This window comes from Anguilla anguilla, chromosome 14, assembly GCF_013347855.1.
Source record: "Anguilla anguilla isolate fAngAng1 chromosome 14, fAngAng1.pri, whole genome shotgun sequence".
Classification (NCBI taxonomy): Eukaryota; Metazoa; Chordata; class Actinopteri; order Anguilliformes; family Anguillidae; genus Anguilla; species Anguilla anguilla.
Genome location: NC_049214.1, coordinates 32533159 through 32550450, shown reverse-complemented (window position 1 = coordinate 32550450; position 17292 = coordinate 32533159). Strand labels below are relative to the sequence as shown.

The 17292-nt window shown below is 43.9% G+C and overlaps 1 protein-coding gene across 4 annotated transcripts in view; it reads left to right on the top strand.

Moving 5' to 3' along the window:
• Window positions 1–2302: 2302 nt before the first annotated feature.
• Window positions 2303–17292, top strand: part of kif2a (kinesin family member 2A) — a 34907-nt gene continuing 19917 nt past the window's right edge. Inside the window, exons 1-2 of one of the 4 annotated variants that reach the window (XM_035391940.1) lie at window positions 2303–2453; window positions 2949–3208. In XM_035391940.1, coding sequence (XP_035247831.1) covers window positions 2359–2453; window positions 2949–3208 — 355 coding nt within the window. In that variant the 5' untranslated portion in view covers window positions 2303–2358. Of the gene's footprint in view, window positions 2454–2948; window positions 3209–9821; window positions 10010–17292 lie in introns of those variants that run through there. The other 3 variants (XM_035391941.1, XM_035391942.1, XM_035391943.1) reach the window with 3 other exon arrangements.

Here is a 17292-nt window from a genome sequence, read left to right as displayed (position 1 = left end):
ACACACACGCACACGCACGCACACGCGCACACGCACACACACGCACGCACGCACGCACGCACACACACACGCACGCACACACACACCACACACACACACGCTCACACACGCACAAGCACACACACACACACACACACGCGCACACGCACACGCACGCATGCACGCACGCATGCACGCACGCACACACACACCACACACACACACACGCACACACGCTTACACGCACGCACGCACCTGCGCACACACACGCACGCACATGCGTACACACACACACGCACACACACACACACGCACACGCACACACACACGCACGCACACACGCACACACACACGCACACGCTTACACGCACATGAGCACACACACGCACGCACATGCGTACACACACACACGCACCCAGTCACACACACGCATGCACGCACACACACACATGTGCACACACATATATACACGCACAAACATACACACACACATACATGCATACATATACAGACACACACATTGTCGATATTTTTTTGCAGTCAATTGATTATCAGGCTCAAACACAATTATCATCTGGAAATGTATCCTGTATTTGCTGAAAACTACACATGATGCTAATATTTAAATAATAGATATTTCTGGAATTATTTTACACCAAGAGCAGTAGGGGACCACAGGGGACCACTTTAATATTTTATTAATTTGGAACAAGTCTTAATGAACTGAAAATGACTGGTTTCCATTACGTTTTTTTTTTTTTTTTGCTTTCACCATTTTAGGCAGAATACCCTCCTCTGCTTCTCTTTCTTTCTCTCTTTCTTTCACCTTCTCCTGGCACCCATTGCAGTTGCCATGGGATACCAGGGCAGGCAGTGGAAGAGACAGAAATGATACCATTTCCCAGAATGCACAAGTGTGTCAAGATCACACGGAGCACATCTATTCCGGTTATCGCTGGGTAAACCACAGCTACAACGCGACTGGTAATGTACTGATCCGTGGATAATGTCACCGTGGTTAAGTTGTTGTGAGGCGATGTCATATCGGGAATTTTTTCTTAAGTGTAAAAATGTGATGTCACTTCCTCAACAGGAAACAGCAAAATGGTGAATGGGGATAGCTGTGATAGCTGTGAAACCAAAAATATCAAGATTATCTCAGATGTCAAATGTATTCCTGTGCACATTTGAAAACATTTTTTAAAAAGATTTTAATATTTTAATTCTCAATTAAATTATAGTGTAACATAAATATGAAAAGAATTGTTTATTTTAAAATATATATTTTAAAACCCCACATATTAAAGCGTACGGAAGCCAAGTTCTCCAATTAATCTGCAAACATCTTGCAGCTCCAGTGCCCAGCTCTGAGAACAGGTCAGCCTGGCAGCCAGCCTGCCAAACATCATTACCCACAAATCTGTTCCACTCAACCTGGCCACTTTGTCCACAGAAAAGCAGGAAACTGCAGAATTGCCCTAGATTTTTTTTTTTTTTTTTTGTATCCATGAAAATGTTAATTGGAATTGGGATGTTTGCCATCACGCTCGGAAGAATTGGCAGTTGGTCATTTCTAAACCCGCGGATCTGCTGACCCCGGCCCCAGAGTTAGCGTGGAATGCCTTTGTTCTGGCCGTATTGAAATGCTCTCTGTGGAAATTAATCAATCTGTACTACAGCTGGGATGCATTCACTTAAGCATGCTGTGTGTGTGTGTGTGTGCGCGCACGCACGCAAGCATGTGTGTTTGTGCTTGTGTGTGCGCGTGTGTGCACACAAGCAAGTGTGTGCTTTTGTGTGCATGTTTGTGTGCGTGTTTGTGTGCTCGTGTGTGTGAGTACGCGTGTGTGTGTGATTACGCATGTGTGTGCGAGCGTGCGTGAGTATGTGTGTGTGTGCACACGCACAAGCAGTTTAACCTGTGTCTCTCTGCAGAGATGCGACCCGTCACTTTGACACGTTCCTGTGCAGCGCGTGCTTCGTGCACATGGACGTGACTTTGACCCGAATTGTCAGCGAGTCTTTTGAATTATTCTGACATTGCTTTGCACCCAACAGGACTGAAGCCCCCTTTTTATTTTATTTTTTATTTTTTTTGTTCCATCTCTCTTTGCTCCGATGAAAGCAGCAATTACAGAGACCGGTATTTAAAGAAATGAATGATAGTTTAATTGCATTTTCTCGGAGGGAAAGGATGAAAGGGCACAGACCGATGGCGCACGATGCACGCAGTTCAAATTTGGCAGCTGCGCCTCAAGACCCGGTGCATTCTGGGCTTCCTGAATTCCTGCCTTTTGTTGCTGTTGTCAGTCTCGTGGCGTTGTTTCCTCGCAGGTTATTGCTCGCCATGGCAACCGGTTATATCATTTCAGCGGTCCGATGGAGAGAAACGGCGAAGGTCCGGTTCCCAACAGCATGCAGAGAAAGCACGCAGTGTTGTGGACACTCAAACCGCTCAACGAAGGACAGCCAACGTACGGACGTGCCACAAGATCTTATAGGTCTGGGGAGGCCCCACGTGAGCTCTCCAGTAGTGTTTATTGTCACATAATAAATAAGCCAGACTACTTCTGTAATAGCGCAGTTCGGAAATGACAGCGCTATCTATCCAACAAAGCTATATTTTTCAGTTTCTAGGTGTCTTGGGCTTCATGTGATAGTCCTAGCATTTGACTGTTTTAGTTAGGCCTATGTCAATGTTCTGGTTATGCCACCATTTTATACAAGAGGGCACTATTCTTAGGAGATAACACTTTTCCATGTCTTGTAAACAGAGTGCGCAACGACTATACTGTTTAATATACTGCAGGGTTAACAAACATGATATCAAATATATCAATTGCTTCAAATCAAATGTATAATTAAGTTGGTGAAAATGATTTATGAAATGGTTTAATAATTCACGATTGAAAATTAGTAATCCATCCTTCCCCTGGCGCGTGTGTGCGCATTTTCCCTCCGTGAAATAGTAACGTTTCTTGCGGGACCTGGCAGAAACCCCAACCCCCCATCTTTCCCCTGGAAACAAAGACAAACAGACAACCGAAAAGCCCTCCATCATACCCTGACAAGGGTTCGGTTGCTGAGGAAACGGATGGCGAGAGCGAGGCGGCAGACAGCGAGGGAAAGAATAGGTGCTCTGAAGTGACGGGAAGACGGGGCAGCTTCATCCGTCTCCTTGATTCATCGTTACGGCGAGGAGTGACAGTTCTGAGCCGAGCTTGGCAGGGTAAGAACGTGCCAGGTAGACGAGTGGTTTTATAAGAAAAGTGTGGGGATGTAGCTAAATTCATAAATACATCCCGAGAATGCCCCTCTGTGCAATGTAGCCAACATAATAAACGATTTATATCATCAACAAAAGAGGCTGTGGACGCTAGCAAGCCTACCGTGGCTTTGTAATGTAGTCACCATTTATTATTTGACAGCACAGTGTCACTTTCCCTTTTACCTCAGTTATTGCTACTAACTGTAGGCCTACCGGTGCAATTTATCATTCACCTTTAGCCTGTATGTCGCATGAAGCACTCACCTCATCTTAAGTTGAAGTACGCAATTAAAAGTACGAGGAATATGTTTTTCTACACGTAAAATATGGCATATGCTCCATATATATATATATATATAATATAATTATATTATATTATATATTATAATTATATATAATAGTCATAGGCAGTCGGAGGGTTGCCGGTTCAAACCCCGCCCTGGGCATGTCGAAGTGTCCTTGAGCAAGACACCTAACCCCTAACTGCTCTGGCGAATGAGAGGCATCAATTGTAAAGCGCTATATAAATGCAGTCCATTTACCATTTATATATATATGTGTGCTTTTTTTGGACGGTCACTTGTCATGTGGTGTTTGTTTGAGCCAGCGTATGTGCGCTTTGTGCATCACGGAGGAAATACTTGGATTTACGACGACACCGAGACAGAGTGTTTTAATGCCCGTGCTAACCTCTTCCGTTTTTTCAGTTTATGTCGGGTCCGACAACTTGTAAGGCATCTTTAATCAGCACACCTCGTTTGTCATCTAGTTAGCTGTGCGCATTTCAAGCCATCTTAAATTCAAAAGGCGTGTTCAGTTCTCTGAGGTAGTATTGGAGGGGCCATGTTTTGGATCCCGTGTTGTGAAATGCAAAAAAAAAAAAAAAAAAAAAAAAAGAAACCTCCTCATATACGAAATGCGAAAGAAAACGGTTCGCTGGCTCTGATAGTGTATTTTGGTCACGCTTGTTTTTTTATGTTTATTTTTTCTTTTAAAGTCGCTCCATATTCATTAGTCATGTCATGTTCATTAGTCACAGTGCGTAAGCCTCTTACCTAGGCCCGTCAAGCAATATCTTTAACCTGACATTTACAAGGGGCGTGCTCAAAGGACGAGTGGCAGGTAAGGCCATCTCTCTGTGACAGTCGGATGCGGGCGCTAAGTGTATGTTAAATAGGGACCCGTAACCAGTCTGTGGAGCTCCGCCATCGTCAGGCTTAAACATTTTCTTCAAGAAACCTGGTGCAGGAAAAAAAGTCTAATCGACATAATCAGGTGACAGATGATGAAATACACAATGAATAAAATAAAAATGAATACAAATCTATATATATATATATATATATATATAAAGGGTGAATCTTGCCACTTCAATTTGAATCAGGCGCATTGTAGTTTGAATGAGTAGACGCTACATGTACTTCCGTTCGGCTTTACAGTGCCCTGAAAAACTATTTACCCTGATTTCCACTATTATCCTCTATTGCTTTCAGAACATTTTAGGGAACTAAACTTTTCCCACTTGCATCTATGTCAGCATATTTCAGTCGCGATCAAGCCTTTTGGAGTCTTTTTCCTTTCTCCCCAGTTTCCTGTGAAACTAAAAGAAACATTTTAAAACAGGAACGTACACACTTTTAAAACAGGAACGTGCACCCTTTTAAAACAGAAACTTACATTAAGAACTGGAACATACATGCTTTTGAAACAGGAACATATACACATTTAAAACAGGAACCTGCACGCATTTAAAACTTGAAAATGCACACACTTTTAAAACAGTAACATACATGCTTTTAAAACAGGAATGTACGCACTTTTAAAACAGGCACATACACAATTTTAAAACAGGAACATAAACACTTTTAAAAGAGGAACTTACAAGATTTTAAAACAGGATAGTGCATGATTTTAAACTGGAAATATACATGCTTTTGAAACAAGAACATACCTGCTTTTAAAACACTTTTAAAAAGTGGTGTATACACATCGGATTAGATCACCAAAAGGTTTGTAACTGAATGTCTGACAACTTTGAGGTTGGGCCAAGAGTGCCGGAGGCAAATGTGTTTAATGATGACTAGGTGGGCATAAAATAAAATAACAGACTCATTATGGAAATTAAATGATGCACATCGAGAAGCAACAGTCAATATTACTTTAGTGGATTTTTCTTTGGCTGGAACATGGACGCATTGTAAAACCTTGATTTGCAGTCTGTACACATCTTCGGTCCGTGCCTAATGAAGGTAGCAGAACTGAATCTGTGAGATGGAAAAGGGCTTGTGGTGAGTAGCTGAGGAGGTGTTAAAAATGTGTTGCAACCATAGACATGCTGTTAGGAAAAATATGTTAATTTATGAACTATGACCAGCAAGTGGCCAAGTCTGACTGTCAGTGGGCGGTGGTGTGAACTCGCGCAGGCTTCTCATGGTATCCTTGTGAAGAGCAGGAAGCTGAACTATCGTTAAAGTTTATATTCAGTTCCCACGCTCACGCCAAAATCTTATTCTGAAAAACTGACGAATGTCATTATGTAAAACCATGTGAAATCTGAACGCTGTTTCGGCTTCATGTTGTTCATGATGGCAGTTAAAAATGTGTGTGTTATCATACCCTACATAACTCAACCGCTGTAAGCTTCGCTACACATGCTCGTAAGCGGAGCGTGGACTGGACGGTTGCCGAAAACACGTAGAAGAGCTCGCGGTTCATCAGAATAAAAGGCGTCCAGCACCGGCCTGTTCCCCTGGTGCCGCGGGTGCTATGTCCCGTTTGATGGCTATCGATGTCTGTGAGCAGCGTTTGAGGGAGGTCATCCCCACGGGGTTCTAAGTGCTGCATCAATATTTTCCCTTGGCGGTGTCTTGCCTTGCTGACCTTATCCAGAGTGTTACCGGTACACTTTTTTCCCCCTCTCCGTGCCACTCCTGTCTTCCTTCTCTCTCTCTCTCTCTCTCTCTCACACACACAATCCCACCATACCCAGGATCCTGCTCTTTCTCTGGCCACTGTCCTTCTCAGCCAGCGCTTCCCGAAGGGTGTGGGGGGGGGGGGGGGGCTGTCCCCCTGTCCCCCGCAGAGAGACAATGGGGCTGGGGGGGTTCAGGGTAAAGGTTGATGAAAAAAAAGCACAGCACAGGATGAGTATGTCTGTATGTGGGGCGGGGTCCTTTTTAAAAATTTCCTATTACCAAATGGGGGAGCTGACTGAATAAGTTTGGGAACCACTGGACTTAGCTACCCTTCATAGCTCCTCCTCCTTGGCCCCGTTACCTAGAGAACATGCCCTGTAACCAAGGAGACAATAACAAAGTTGAACTGTCCCACCTGATCCCCCCACAGCAACACAGTTGATCAGAAATTTTACAGTGCTTGTATTGACAGACGTGTATCTAGTGCATCTGCACCTTTAAGAGGGATTCTGGAGGTCCTACCATTACTCAGAGGTCCTTTGCTGCCACCAAGTGGTAATTTGTGAGATGTGCAGCAAAACTTTGATGGATCCAGTTCAGCTCTCTATGCCTGTTTGAACGTTTTTGGCTGGACCGCAACAGTGGGGCCAGCCCTACAAACGCGAATGTCTGTGACTGACTGAGTGACTGAGTGATGAAGTTACACCATTGGTCGGCCGGAGAGGTCCAGCCATATACTAGGTTTTGACCTGGTCTTGTTTATATCCCTGTTGGTCGTTTATGTAGGTCTTATTTGTCATGTAGTCATCTTTACCTGTGCATTAGGTACTTTATCAGTATTGTGTAGTCATGAATACAAACACCTTGTGTTTATTTGAACTGTGGGTTAGAATATGTTAACCAGCTGTCAAATTGCTGTTATGATTAAGCTCACAGAACATGAAAACCTGATTTAATGAGAGGATCATCCTGTACGTAATAACAGGCATAGCATTTGAGCAGGTGACTGTGGGTTGGAGATTCGGTTTGTTCTGTTTACCCCTTTGGCTTAGGTCTTTTCCTGGGGCCTGCATCCTGAAGCATGACTCAATTAGCTGGATAACAGTACTGAGCAAAACCCAGAACGCTCCCAAATCTGGAACATGGACTGCAGTAAAAAGAGCGGTTGCCGGTTTTACTCAGTATAGTTCTCCAGCTAACTCAGTAGTCCTGCTGTGTGATGCAGGCTCAGTAATCCTGCTGTGTGATGTTTATAGTGTCTCATAGCCTCTCATGCGTCCTGTCTCATCACTGCTACAGCGATGACGCGCAAGTCTTCCTCTCCTCTCCTCCCTCTCGTACACTGGTCCCAGCATGCATCTCCGCTCCCCTGCATTTCCAGCTGGAAGGCAAACTCAGCCGGGCTAAAACTGAGGGCTGTGCTTGTTTCCAGATGCCCCCGTACACTCCGTGGCTGCTGAGCTCATTGCCGCGGTATTCAGTATTACAGACATGCAGATACCTCTTCTTGTGCAACATGCAGATGATCCGCCCCTTTCTCACCACCAACTCTGCCCATCCCATAGGCCAGACACTGACCACCTCCTGTCTGGACTACTGCAACTCATTAAATTTCATGACTGTAACAACCTGACATTAACAGTATTATTCAGAGTGGCACACAATTTGACCTCTTTTTTTTTGCATCCTGTCCATTTACACAAAGGGCGGCATGGTGGTGCAGTGGATTACACTGTCACCTTACGGCATGAAGGTCCTGCGCTCAAATCCCAGCCTTTCAGTTTGCATGTTCTCCCCGTGCCTGCATGGGTTTCCTCCAGGTAACCCAGTTTCCTCCCACACCCCAAAAACATTAGGCCAATTGGAGGGTCCAAAGTGCCCGTAGGTATGAGTGTGACCTTTCAATTGTGTGTGTGCCCTGCCCAGGGTGTATTCCTGCCTCTCACCCAGTGCATGCTGGGATAGGCTCCAGCCCCCCTGCAACCCAGACCAGGAATAAGCGGGTTTGATAATGGATGGATCCATTTATACATCTGGACATACACTGAAGCAAATCGGGCAAAGTACCTTCTCAAGGGCGCAACGGCAGTGTCCTACCTGGGAATCAAAACATCAACCTTTTGGGTTACAAACCCAGTTTCCTAACCGCTGTACTACACTGTCACCTGCAGCTCCCTCCCTGCTGATCTCCCTGCCACCACCATCAGACCCCTGCAGCTCCTCCAGAATGCTGCCGCTCCTCTGATCCACAGCCTCCCCAGAGACTGAGCCAACAGGCCCCTGCAGCTCCTCTAGAACGCTGCTGCTCGTCTGATCCACAGCTTCCCCAGAGACTCAGCCAGCAGGCCCCTGCAGCTCCTCTGGGAACGCTGCAGGTCATCTGATCTACAGCCTCCCCAGACTCAGCCATGTCACTCCCATTCTCATTCCGCCTCCCTCCACTGGCCATCTATATCAGTCATCTCACATCAGATTCAAAACCTTGGTGTTAGCCTATCAGTTAGCCGCTGTGTTATATCTTCAAAAAGCTCATCGGCTGCTGTACACCAGCCAGACCTCTCCAGCCTCACGGGCACTTGCAGTTCTGAAACGTGTATCGTCTTGCTAGCCATTAGGACTGCTCCTATATACCCACTTAATGCAGTCATGTGAGATTATGGAGATTATAGCTGCATTACTGCAGTGGCCTATATACAAGAAACAGAGGAGGAGGAGAGCTTGCTGTCAGTACTGATAATGAGCCTGAACCTGTTTCGGACTGTTTCGTAATCATCAAGCCTGCACCAGTCATCCGCTGATTTCTTTTTACTCTATAATGCCTAATGATGTCGAATTTGCGTAATTCAGAGGAAGCTATTTTAATTACAGCAGGATCAGGTTTGATTCAGTTACTTTGGATCATAACTAAGAAATAAGACATCGGTTTCATTCTTGGATTCAAAGGTAATGTCATGAATAACGTTCCAGACCAAATAAAAAATCAGCAGCTTGTGAGTGGCCCGTTTAAACTGGCAGGCTTGTTACTCATACGGATCAAGTAAAAACAAGTTCAGGATGGTTATCATCTTCTTTAGCATCCACCTTGCTCAGTAGGTACCGCTGAAATATTCACACCACAGTTAAATATCACATCACAGGGTGCATGCAATTCCTTGATTCACAGAAATGGCATCAAGAAGAAAATAGGATGGCCCTTGTGTATGTAAAAAGTGGTCCATTGACATTCCTGCATGCAAGTTGCTGGCAATATACAGTGCTAGTGCCATCACTTCAATTTAAACAAAAGGAAGTACAATTATCTATCCTGTTCTCTACCGGTTTATTAGTCTTTTCATGGTGCCCCTTCTACCTGCTATTTGGGAAAAAAACATACAGTTGCCGTCTAGTGTTATACATAGATAACCTTTAGCATTTGTGCATGTTAGTGTTCCGTGTCATGCTCTAGTAATATGGTGAAACGGTCAGAAATTCAACTGCTAAGTGCTTTTGGTTGACAATAATGACTACTAGCTACAACCATTTAATGTCTGTGTCCCACTGATTGATTTAGGGACAGTATTTGGCAGTAGCCTCCGTGCAATCACTGGGACATGCTTCGAGCTCATTTAGGGTCAGTATTTGGCAATGGGGTGCACCCATTGGGACAGCCGTGAGAGCTGCGCGCATGCGCTTTCCTGTGATATTCTCCTGGCTGGCTACTCCTCCCGGTTTCTCCTGCACCAAACCAAACAAGTTGGTCCTTTCAAATAAAAACAAATAGATTGTTTTATATTTCACCGATGAAGTATGGCATTTAATTTCGGAAAGATCATCGTCGGCATTTACGTGGAAATTAAACGAAGCGATGGTAAGCGCCTTCTTATCTTACAATTTTTTTTCCAGGATTGAGATGCATTTTCCAGGAGATAGGAGTAGCCGGAATATCTTTGTTGCTGAGTAGCGAACGGCAACCGCTGACGCTCGGGGCCGTTGCTCGCTAGCTGTGGATCAGTGTATCAGCATTACTTGTTTTTATCATTAAGCGTAATGTGATATTTCGCAGTGAACTGCTATTTGCAAGGTTAGCCAGGACATTGCTGTAGCTGGCTATGCTTATCCCAGTAGTTTCGCCATCAACATATCAGCTTTATTCCAAGCTAACGATGGCTATCATTTCTAGCGTCATCCAGTATAGTTTGGCGTCATTGGGCTAGCGTTAGCTGTCCTGGCACCGGCAATCCTGCACCTTGCATGCAGCATATCACCACAGATAGCAAACATTATCATGCGAGTTTTCATGCATAAATATTTACTCGCGTTTACTGAGCTCGTTTGCTATCTGTTACTCTAATCGGCAAACGTTAGCTGCAACAGTATGGGAAATATGCTTCCCTGTCGGAGCAAGTGTATTGCTAACGGTAGCCACCTACAAGCCGGTTCATCAGCTAGCTACCGTTATGTGCTGTACTTTAGCTGGTCTATTTTTTACAGTCTCTGGTCAATATCCATTCGTTTATTTATTTATTTTTTTAGAATATACGGCTATTAAATCAGCTATTGCATAGAGTTTTCTGACATGCAGCTTTCTATGTATGTGCTTCAGAAGGGACATACTCAAAAAATGAGCAGCTAATTATACCCAGCGTGGTGATAACTTACTAGAAAGCGTTTGTGCAATTCATTTTTAAGATGCGCAGAAGATATTATACTGGTCAGTTTCTAACGAAGTTGGTGGCTCACCGCTGATGTTAGCTAGTGGTGGGATGTTAGGTACCCCTATTTCACGGTAACACTGACTAATTTTTAAATGTTATAATGCACATAGTACACATCATTCCAAAGGTGTGTGGACACCTGGACATCACACCCGTATGTACTTGCTGAACATCTCATTCCAAAACCAAACATTAATATGAAGTTGGACACCCAACGGTAATTGCGAAGGCTGCGGGGATTCACTTCCGTTCAGCTACGGGAGCATTAATGAGGTTGGGCACTAAGGTTGGGCGTAAGTCCTGGCTTGCAGTCAGCATTCCATTTCATACCAAAGGTGTTTGATGGGGTTGAGGTCAGGGTTCTGTGCAGGCCAATGAAGTTCTTCCCCTCCAAACCATTTCTTTGCTTTGTGCACAGGGGCATTGTCATGCTGAAACAGGAAAGGGCCTCCCCCGAACTGTTGCTGCAAAGTTGGAAGCGCACAATTAGACTGTCATTGTATTCCGTAGCATTAAGATTTCCTGTCACTGGAACTAAGGGGCCTAGAGCAAACTATGAAAAACAGCCCCAGATCATTATTCCTCCTCCACCAAACTTTGCAGTTGGCACTATTCGGGCCAGTACATTTGGCACTATGCATTTTGCCAAACCCAGATTCGTCTGTATGACAGCCAGATAGTGAAGCGTGATTCATCAGTCCTGAGAACACGTTTCCTCTACTCCAGAGTCCAATGGCTTTACACCACTCCGGCCAACGCTTGACATTGCGCATGGTGTACAGCAGCCTGGCTATGGAAACCCATTTCATGAACCTCTTGATGAACAGTCCTGGTGCTGACGTTTCTAGAGGTAGTCTGGAAATCTGTAGTGAGTGTTGCAACCAAGGACAGATGATTTTTACGTGCTGTACGCTTCAGTACTCGGCGGTCCCGTTTTGTGATCTTGTGTGGCCTACCACTTCGTGGCTGAGCTGTTGTTGCTCCAATATGTTTCCACTTGGCAATAACGGCACTTACAGTTGACCGAGGCAGCTCTAGCTGGGCAAAAATTTGACAAATTGATTTGTTGGAAAGGTGGCATCCTATGACAGTACAACGTTGAAAGTCATTGAGCTCTTCAGTACAACCCATTCTACTGCCAATGTTTCTCAATGGATATTGCATGGCTATATGTTTGATTTTATGCACCGGTTAGCAGTGGGTGTGGCTGAAATTGCCAAGACCACTAATTAGAAGGAGTGCCCACATACGTTTGGAAATGTAGTGTAGTTTTAATGGAATAAAGGAAATCGTGCAACATTGGCCCCCACCAAGGCCGGACCCACCACACTAGAGTGTCAGCCATTGTATTTTCGTTTTATCATTTGTTAGACTGTTTTGTAACTTGAATGTTCTCTGAAGACACTGAGTCCCTACTGCTAAATTTATTAGCCTAAATAATAAGTAAGAGGTAGGCCTAAAGGTTGAAGGCCATTCATGTAGTGTTTTTACTTAACGCACTCTTAAGCATTGTCATGTAAAAGAAGTGCTCTTTCAAGCCTTCTCAAGGGTGTTGTCCCAGAAACATCACTGAAGGAACCATATTTTATATCATTTGTCAACTTCCTGTTCCCACCTGACTCAAATGTAGTGCAGTGAAGTTATTTAAAACATGTTTCTTGTTTTGTTTTTTTCCTGACTGCCAGTGGTTAATAGAAACTTAGACTAGTTAAATGGTCTGATCCAGAGTGGATTTTTCAAAGAATTTCTTTTCATTAAGTGAACTTAGATGTGAGGCAGTGTCCCGTTTGCCCAAAAGTAGCAGCATAAGTAATGTAATTCAGCGAGCAGTATTGTAATAGAAACTAGACGATTCCTGCAGAAATTGTGAAGTGTGATTTCCACCAATGCAAAGTCGACTTTGTGCTGAACAGAGTGAACAGTGTCTGTAGTATGAGCAGAGACAGAGTATTGTGTATGTGCTATAACATCACGTCAACGAGTTGATTTGCGACACATATATACAGACCTAAATTAACTCTTCATCAAAACTTGATATCTCTGTGTTTTACTCACGGTATGCAGTTGCTAGGGTGTTCTAGGTGGTTGCTAGGGTGTTGCCAGGTGGTTGCTATGGAGTTCTATGAGGTTGCTATGGTATTCTAGGTGGTTGCTACAGCTAGGGTTAGGGTTACAGCTAGGGTTTGGGTTAAAGCTAGGGTTAGGTTTACAGCTAGGGTTAGGGTTATGGCTAGGGTTCAGGTTAGGATTAGTGTTAGGGTTACAGCTAGGGTTAGGGTTATGGTTACAGATAGGGTTAGGGTTACAGCTGGCGTTAGGGTTAGGTTTACAGCTAGGGTTAGGGTTAGAGGTAGTGTTACAGCTAGTGTTAGGGTAAGGTTTATAGCTTGAGTTATAGTTACTGCTAGAGTTGTGTGTGTGTATTTATGCACGTGTGTGTGTGCCTGTGTGTGTGTGTGTGTGTGTGCGTGCCTGTGTGCGTGGGTGTGTGTGTGTATATATGCACGTGTGTGTGTGCGTATACGTGTGTGTGCGCGTCTGTGTGATGTATTGGTGAGGTTCTTGGAAATGGCTAAGTTACTCACCCATAGTTGGACAAATTGCTGACTGCTGCTCTGATAATCCCGAGCAAAGCCACGCGATGTGGAACATATGAGATGTCATTATGATTAAAGCCTGCTCTCTCAGTCTGTGCTTTCTTGCAACCCACTCATTTGACTCCAGCTTGGAGGAGCATCTCTTGCCAGTATTTTGCCACCAATTTGCTGGCAGTGCTGGGATGTGAATGGCTCCCCCCCCATTAGCCTACATCCTCAGCATGTCTGAGAGTATGGAGGCCACTGTTTTTGGCCATGGGCCTAAGAGGTGTGTGAGTAATTGCACTGTCATTTAAAAAAATAAATAAATAAATCAGAATGTTAGAAGATGGTGCTTCGTGCAGTGGGTAAAATCGGGTTTGGAAGGTGTTGGCATATTTCCTGGTAATTTGTCTGATGAAAGAGCTAAGATCACCAAGCCTGCTGCATTGGTGGGGGTTTTATGAAACGAGGGCAGTTGTTAGGCATTTACACTCATTTTTACTCTTAAAATTGCCTGAATTTTCTATATGGAACTTTCACTGAAGGAGTAAAAAAACGAAATAAGCCGTTCCTTACCCTGTAATTCAGTCCGTATTCTTGTTCAATAGCAAGGAAGTTAGATTTGGCAAAGGAAAATCTCAATTTCCTGCCATTTACCTCCGCGCTTTCATGTTGGAGGGTGACGTGCTCCCTGTCTCATGCACGTCAGGAGCCTTGAACGGGCAACTGGTTTAAAGCTGCTAGCAGCACGTCCCATTTTAAAGTAATTTAAGCTCTTCGTTATTCATCGAAGTGAGTCATGAAATCAGAGTTGAAGCTGAATGCGGTTGTAGCATGTGCAGGCCTCCCGTCCCAGTGCGAAGCTAGCTGTGTTCCTTCTGACTTACGGTGCCAGACAGGGTTTGTAATTTCAGATTCCACAGGAACACAAACACAGCGCAACCTATTAAGAGTAGAAGACTGCAGCTTTATAAAGTGTTTATAGTCTGTGTTTAATAAGTGATCGAGAACCTTAATGAAGGAACAAAATCACAAGCTGCAAATGTGATTTAACACAGTCCACAGAGAGAAGGACGTGTGTTCGGGGCAAAGCATTCTGGGTTTTGTGCCAGAAGAAGGTTATGTAAGCACAAAATGATTAGAACTTGACTGGGGTTCTTAGTTATTTATACAAACGAGGAGCATTTTAAATATGAAAATCTTCCATAAATAATGTACCATGACCAGTATTCAGACATTTTTGGTGGCTGCTAGGCCAAGCTCTTAACTTTCTGTGCAGAAAACTTTTTTTGCAGAAAAATCTAAATACGACCAAGGCATGGAGACTACAGAGTTATATTTAGGCTACATTAGAGTGGGAAATCTGCTTGTTCAGTGTCTGGAACATACAGGGTGTAGCTACATGCGTGGGAAGCTGTACAGTGGCTACCCGTCTTACTCCGTGTAGCAGGTCAGGTGTTTCTGAGCTCAGATGAGTCTTCTTGTGTCCAAAACACTGCCGCACTGCCATTCCTTTTTTTTTTTTTGGATTGTGAAATATGTAACGCTGAAGTCCCGTGTGGTGTTGGGTTCCGTCCGCCAAGCTGACGAGAGGCGCTGGCAACCCCGAGTGTAAAAAGACTCTTCCAAAACGTGCTCCCAGCAGCTTGCCTCTTGTACGAACTGGTGAGATGAACACAGACGGAGAAATAAAGAATGAACGGAAAAAGCAGCCGGGCAACTTTGTCAAAATTTGACTCCAGAAATCGCGTTCTGTATTCTCAAGAAGCCAGGCAGAAATGGCAAATTTGTTAAAAATGCAACTTGTAACATTTCTGGGTGTTAAGGCTTCCCAATCGGCTGTAGGAATTTTAACTTGTGAGAAACGACCACGTTCAGTCGCCTCCAATATTCCTTACGGTAGTCAACTGCTATAGTGTCACAGGGACACTAACTTTCTTTTTCTGTTTTTCTTTCTGATGAGCATGTTATTTTTTTGGTTGGGTTGGCGCTCTCATGTGAGATGAGTTAGGCTTGCTCACAAACTACAACTTCGTTTTCCTCTTTGTGCCAGGGGCCACGAATGCAATGAGGATAGCCTACTAACTAAATCTGTGGTGTGTACACTGTCTTCTGCCAACATGTCAATCAATTAAAGTTGTTTAAAGCCTGTCTAATATCTAACATAATTATATATCATTCATTTATATATAAATTATATGTAAGACAACACAATATCTAACATTATTTGGTACTTTTCTTAATTCCTGTGTTACGCAGGTTTGGCTCATTGCAATTTTCTCCTTCAAGTCACGCTTCATGTTTCACAAACTGCTTCATGTAGGTGACCTGGTGACCACACTTACGACCACTTGGACTGCAGTGGTGTCATCTGTTCGTGTCATTAAACTAAGTAAAAATGTAGCCTCTTTCTAAAGGAAGCTTTTCTCATACCGCACATTACAGAAAACGAAAGCCTGAGTTGATCTGATCGATTGAAAGTCCTGCGATGTGAATGTGAAATATTTATTCTTCCTGGCATGGGTGGCTATTTCTGGCATAATGAGACCTTAAGACTGCAAATCATCCTTCAGTAGTCAAAAGACATGAAATTAAGAACAATTAACTGCTCATTACTATTCAGAGGTTGAAAGTGATGTAGGAAAGAAATCCAGCATACTCAGTGGGTCCTCAGGATTGACTTTGAAAACCCCTGTGGCAGATTAATATAGGCTAAGCTTTATAAGTTATATTTTATGTATTTTGATAAATACTTCTGAATGTACTGGGAAAACCTCATTGATATGCGGGCATCCACAGGTTATTGTGTGTCAAATATTAAGACCAGAGATGTTCTTCTACAAGACTTTTGAATGAGAAATGAATTGGCAGTAAGTGGTCAAATGACACAGACTGGGCTGTTTTCATTGGTCAAGTAAGAACTAGTGTTCCTACTTTGATGGGAGGCAGACAGATTTTGAGTCTTGCCTCTTTTTGGCTGTTTTTTTCAAACCGGTACTTGGATGGAGAGTTTCACCCTGCATGTGTGGTGCGTTCCTGCAGAAGTGCGGTACGGCAGGGACCACACATGCAGCGAGTTCGCGGATGGGAAGCCAGTGAGGGAATGAGTCCTGATCGTTGCATTAGCGACTCCTACTGGTTGGTCGGGGCGCCTGTTCAGCAGGGAGGGGATCTGGGGGAGATAGCGTGAACCTCCGCATGCGTTACGCTCTCCCAGTGAAACTCCTCGCTGTCAGGTGAAAAGAAGCAGCTGGCGACTCCACATGTTCGGAGGAGGCATGTGGAAGTCTACACCCTCCCCAGACCGATAGAGGATAGTGCATCGAGGGTACACACGGGGCATTGGTATAACGACTAAGTTGGGGGAGAAAATTCGAGAAAAATGGAAAAAAATGTTAGCTTAAGTTTTTTATAAAACTTTTGGGTTTGTGTTATTATGGTGCTCAATCTATCCTACCTGCGACAAATGGTAAAGTTAGAAGCAGATATGTTTGAGATAGCCTAAATATACCTGTACACTGCTTTTCAGAATTTGTTCGTAATATCCTGTAGCGGATGTTAAAGTCTAATAACGCTGAATGATAAATTAAAAATGTAGGCAAATATAGACGACAGCTTGGACACGAGATTAAATTAATTTTAATAGAATATCATGCTTTTTCCCCCTCCCCCCGGGAAAATGGAATTTCTTGTTCTAGTGAGGTGGACGTCATGTGACTGAGTGTTCATAAGCAGTGTGGTCTGAGACTGCTGTCACCAGCCAGTCTATTCTGGAAAAAAAAATTTATTTTTTTGAGAAGACCTCTTCTGGAGGAGGGCAAACGGGGTGCTTTGCTTAGAGACCAGCGTGAAATGCT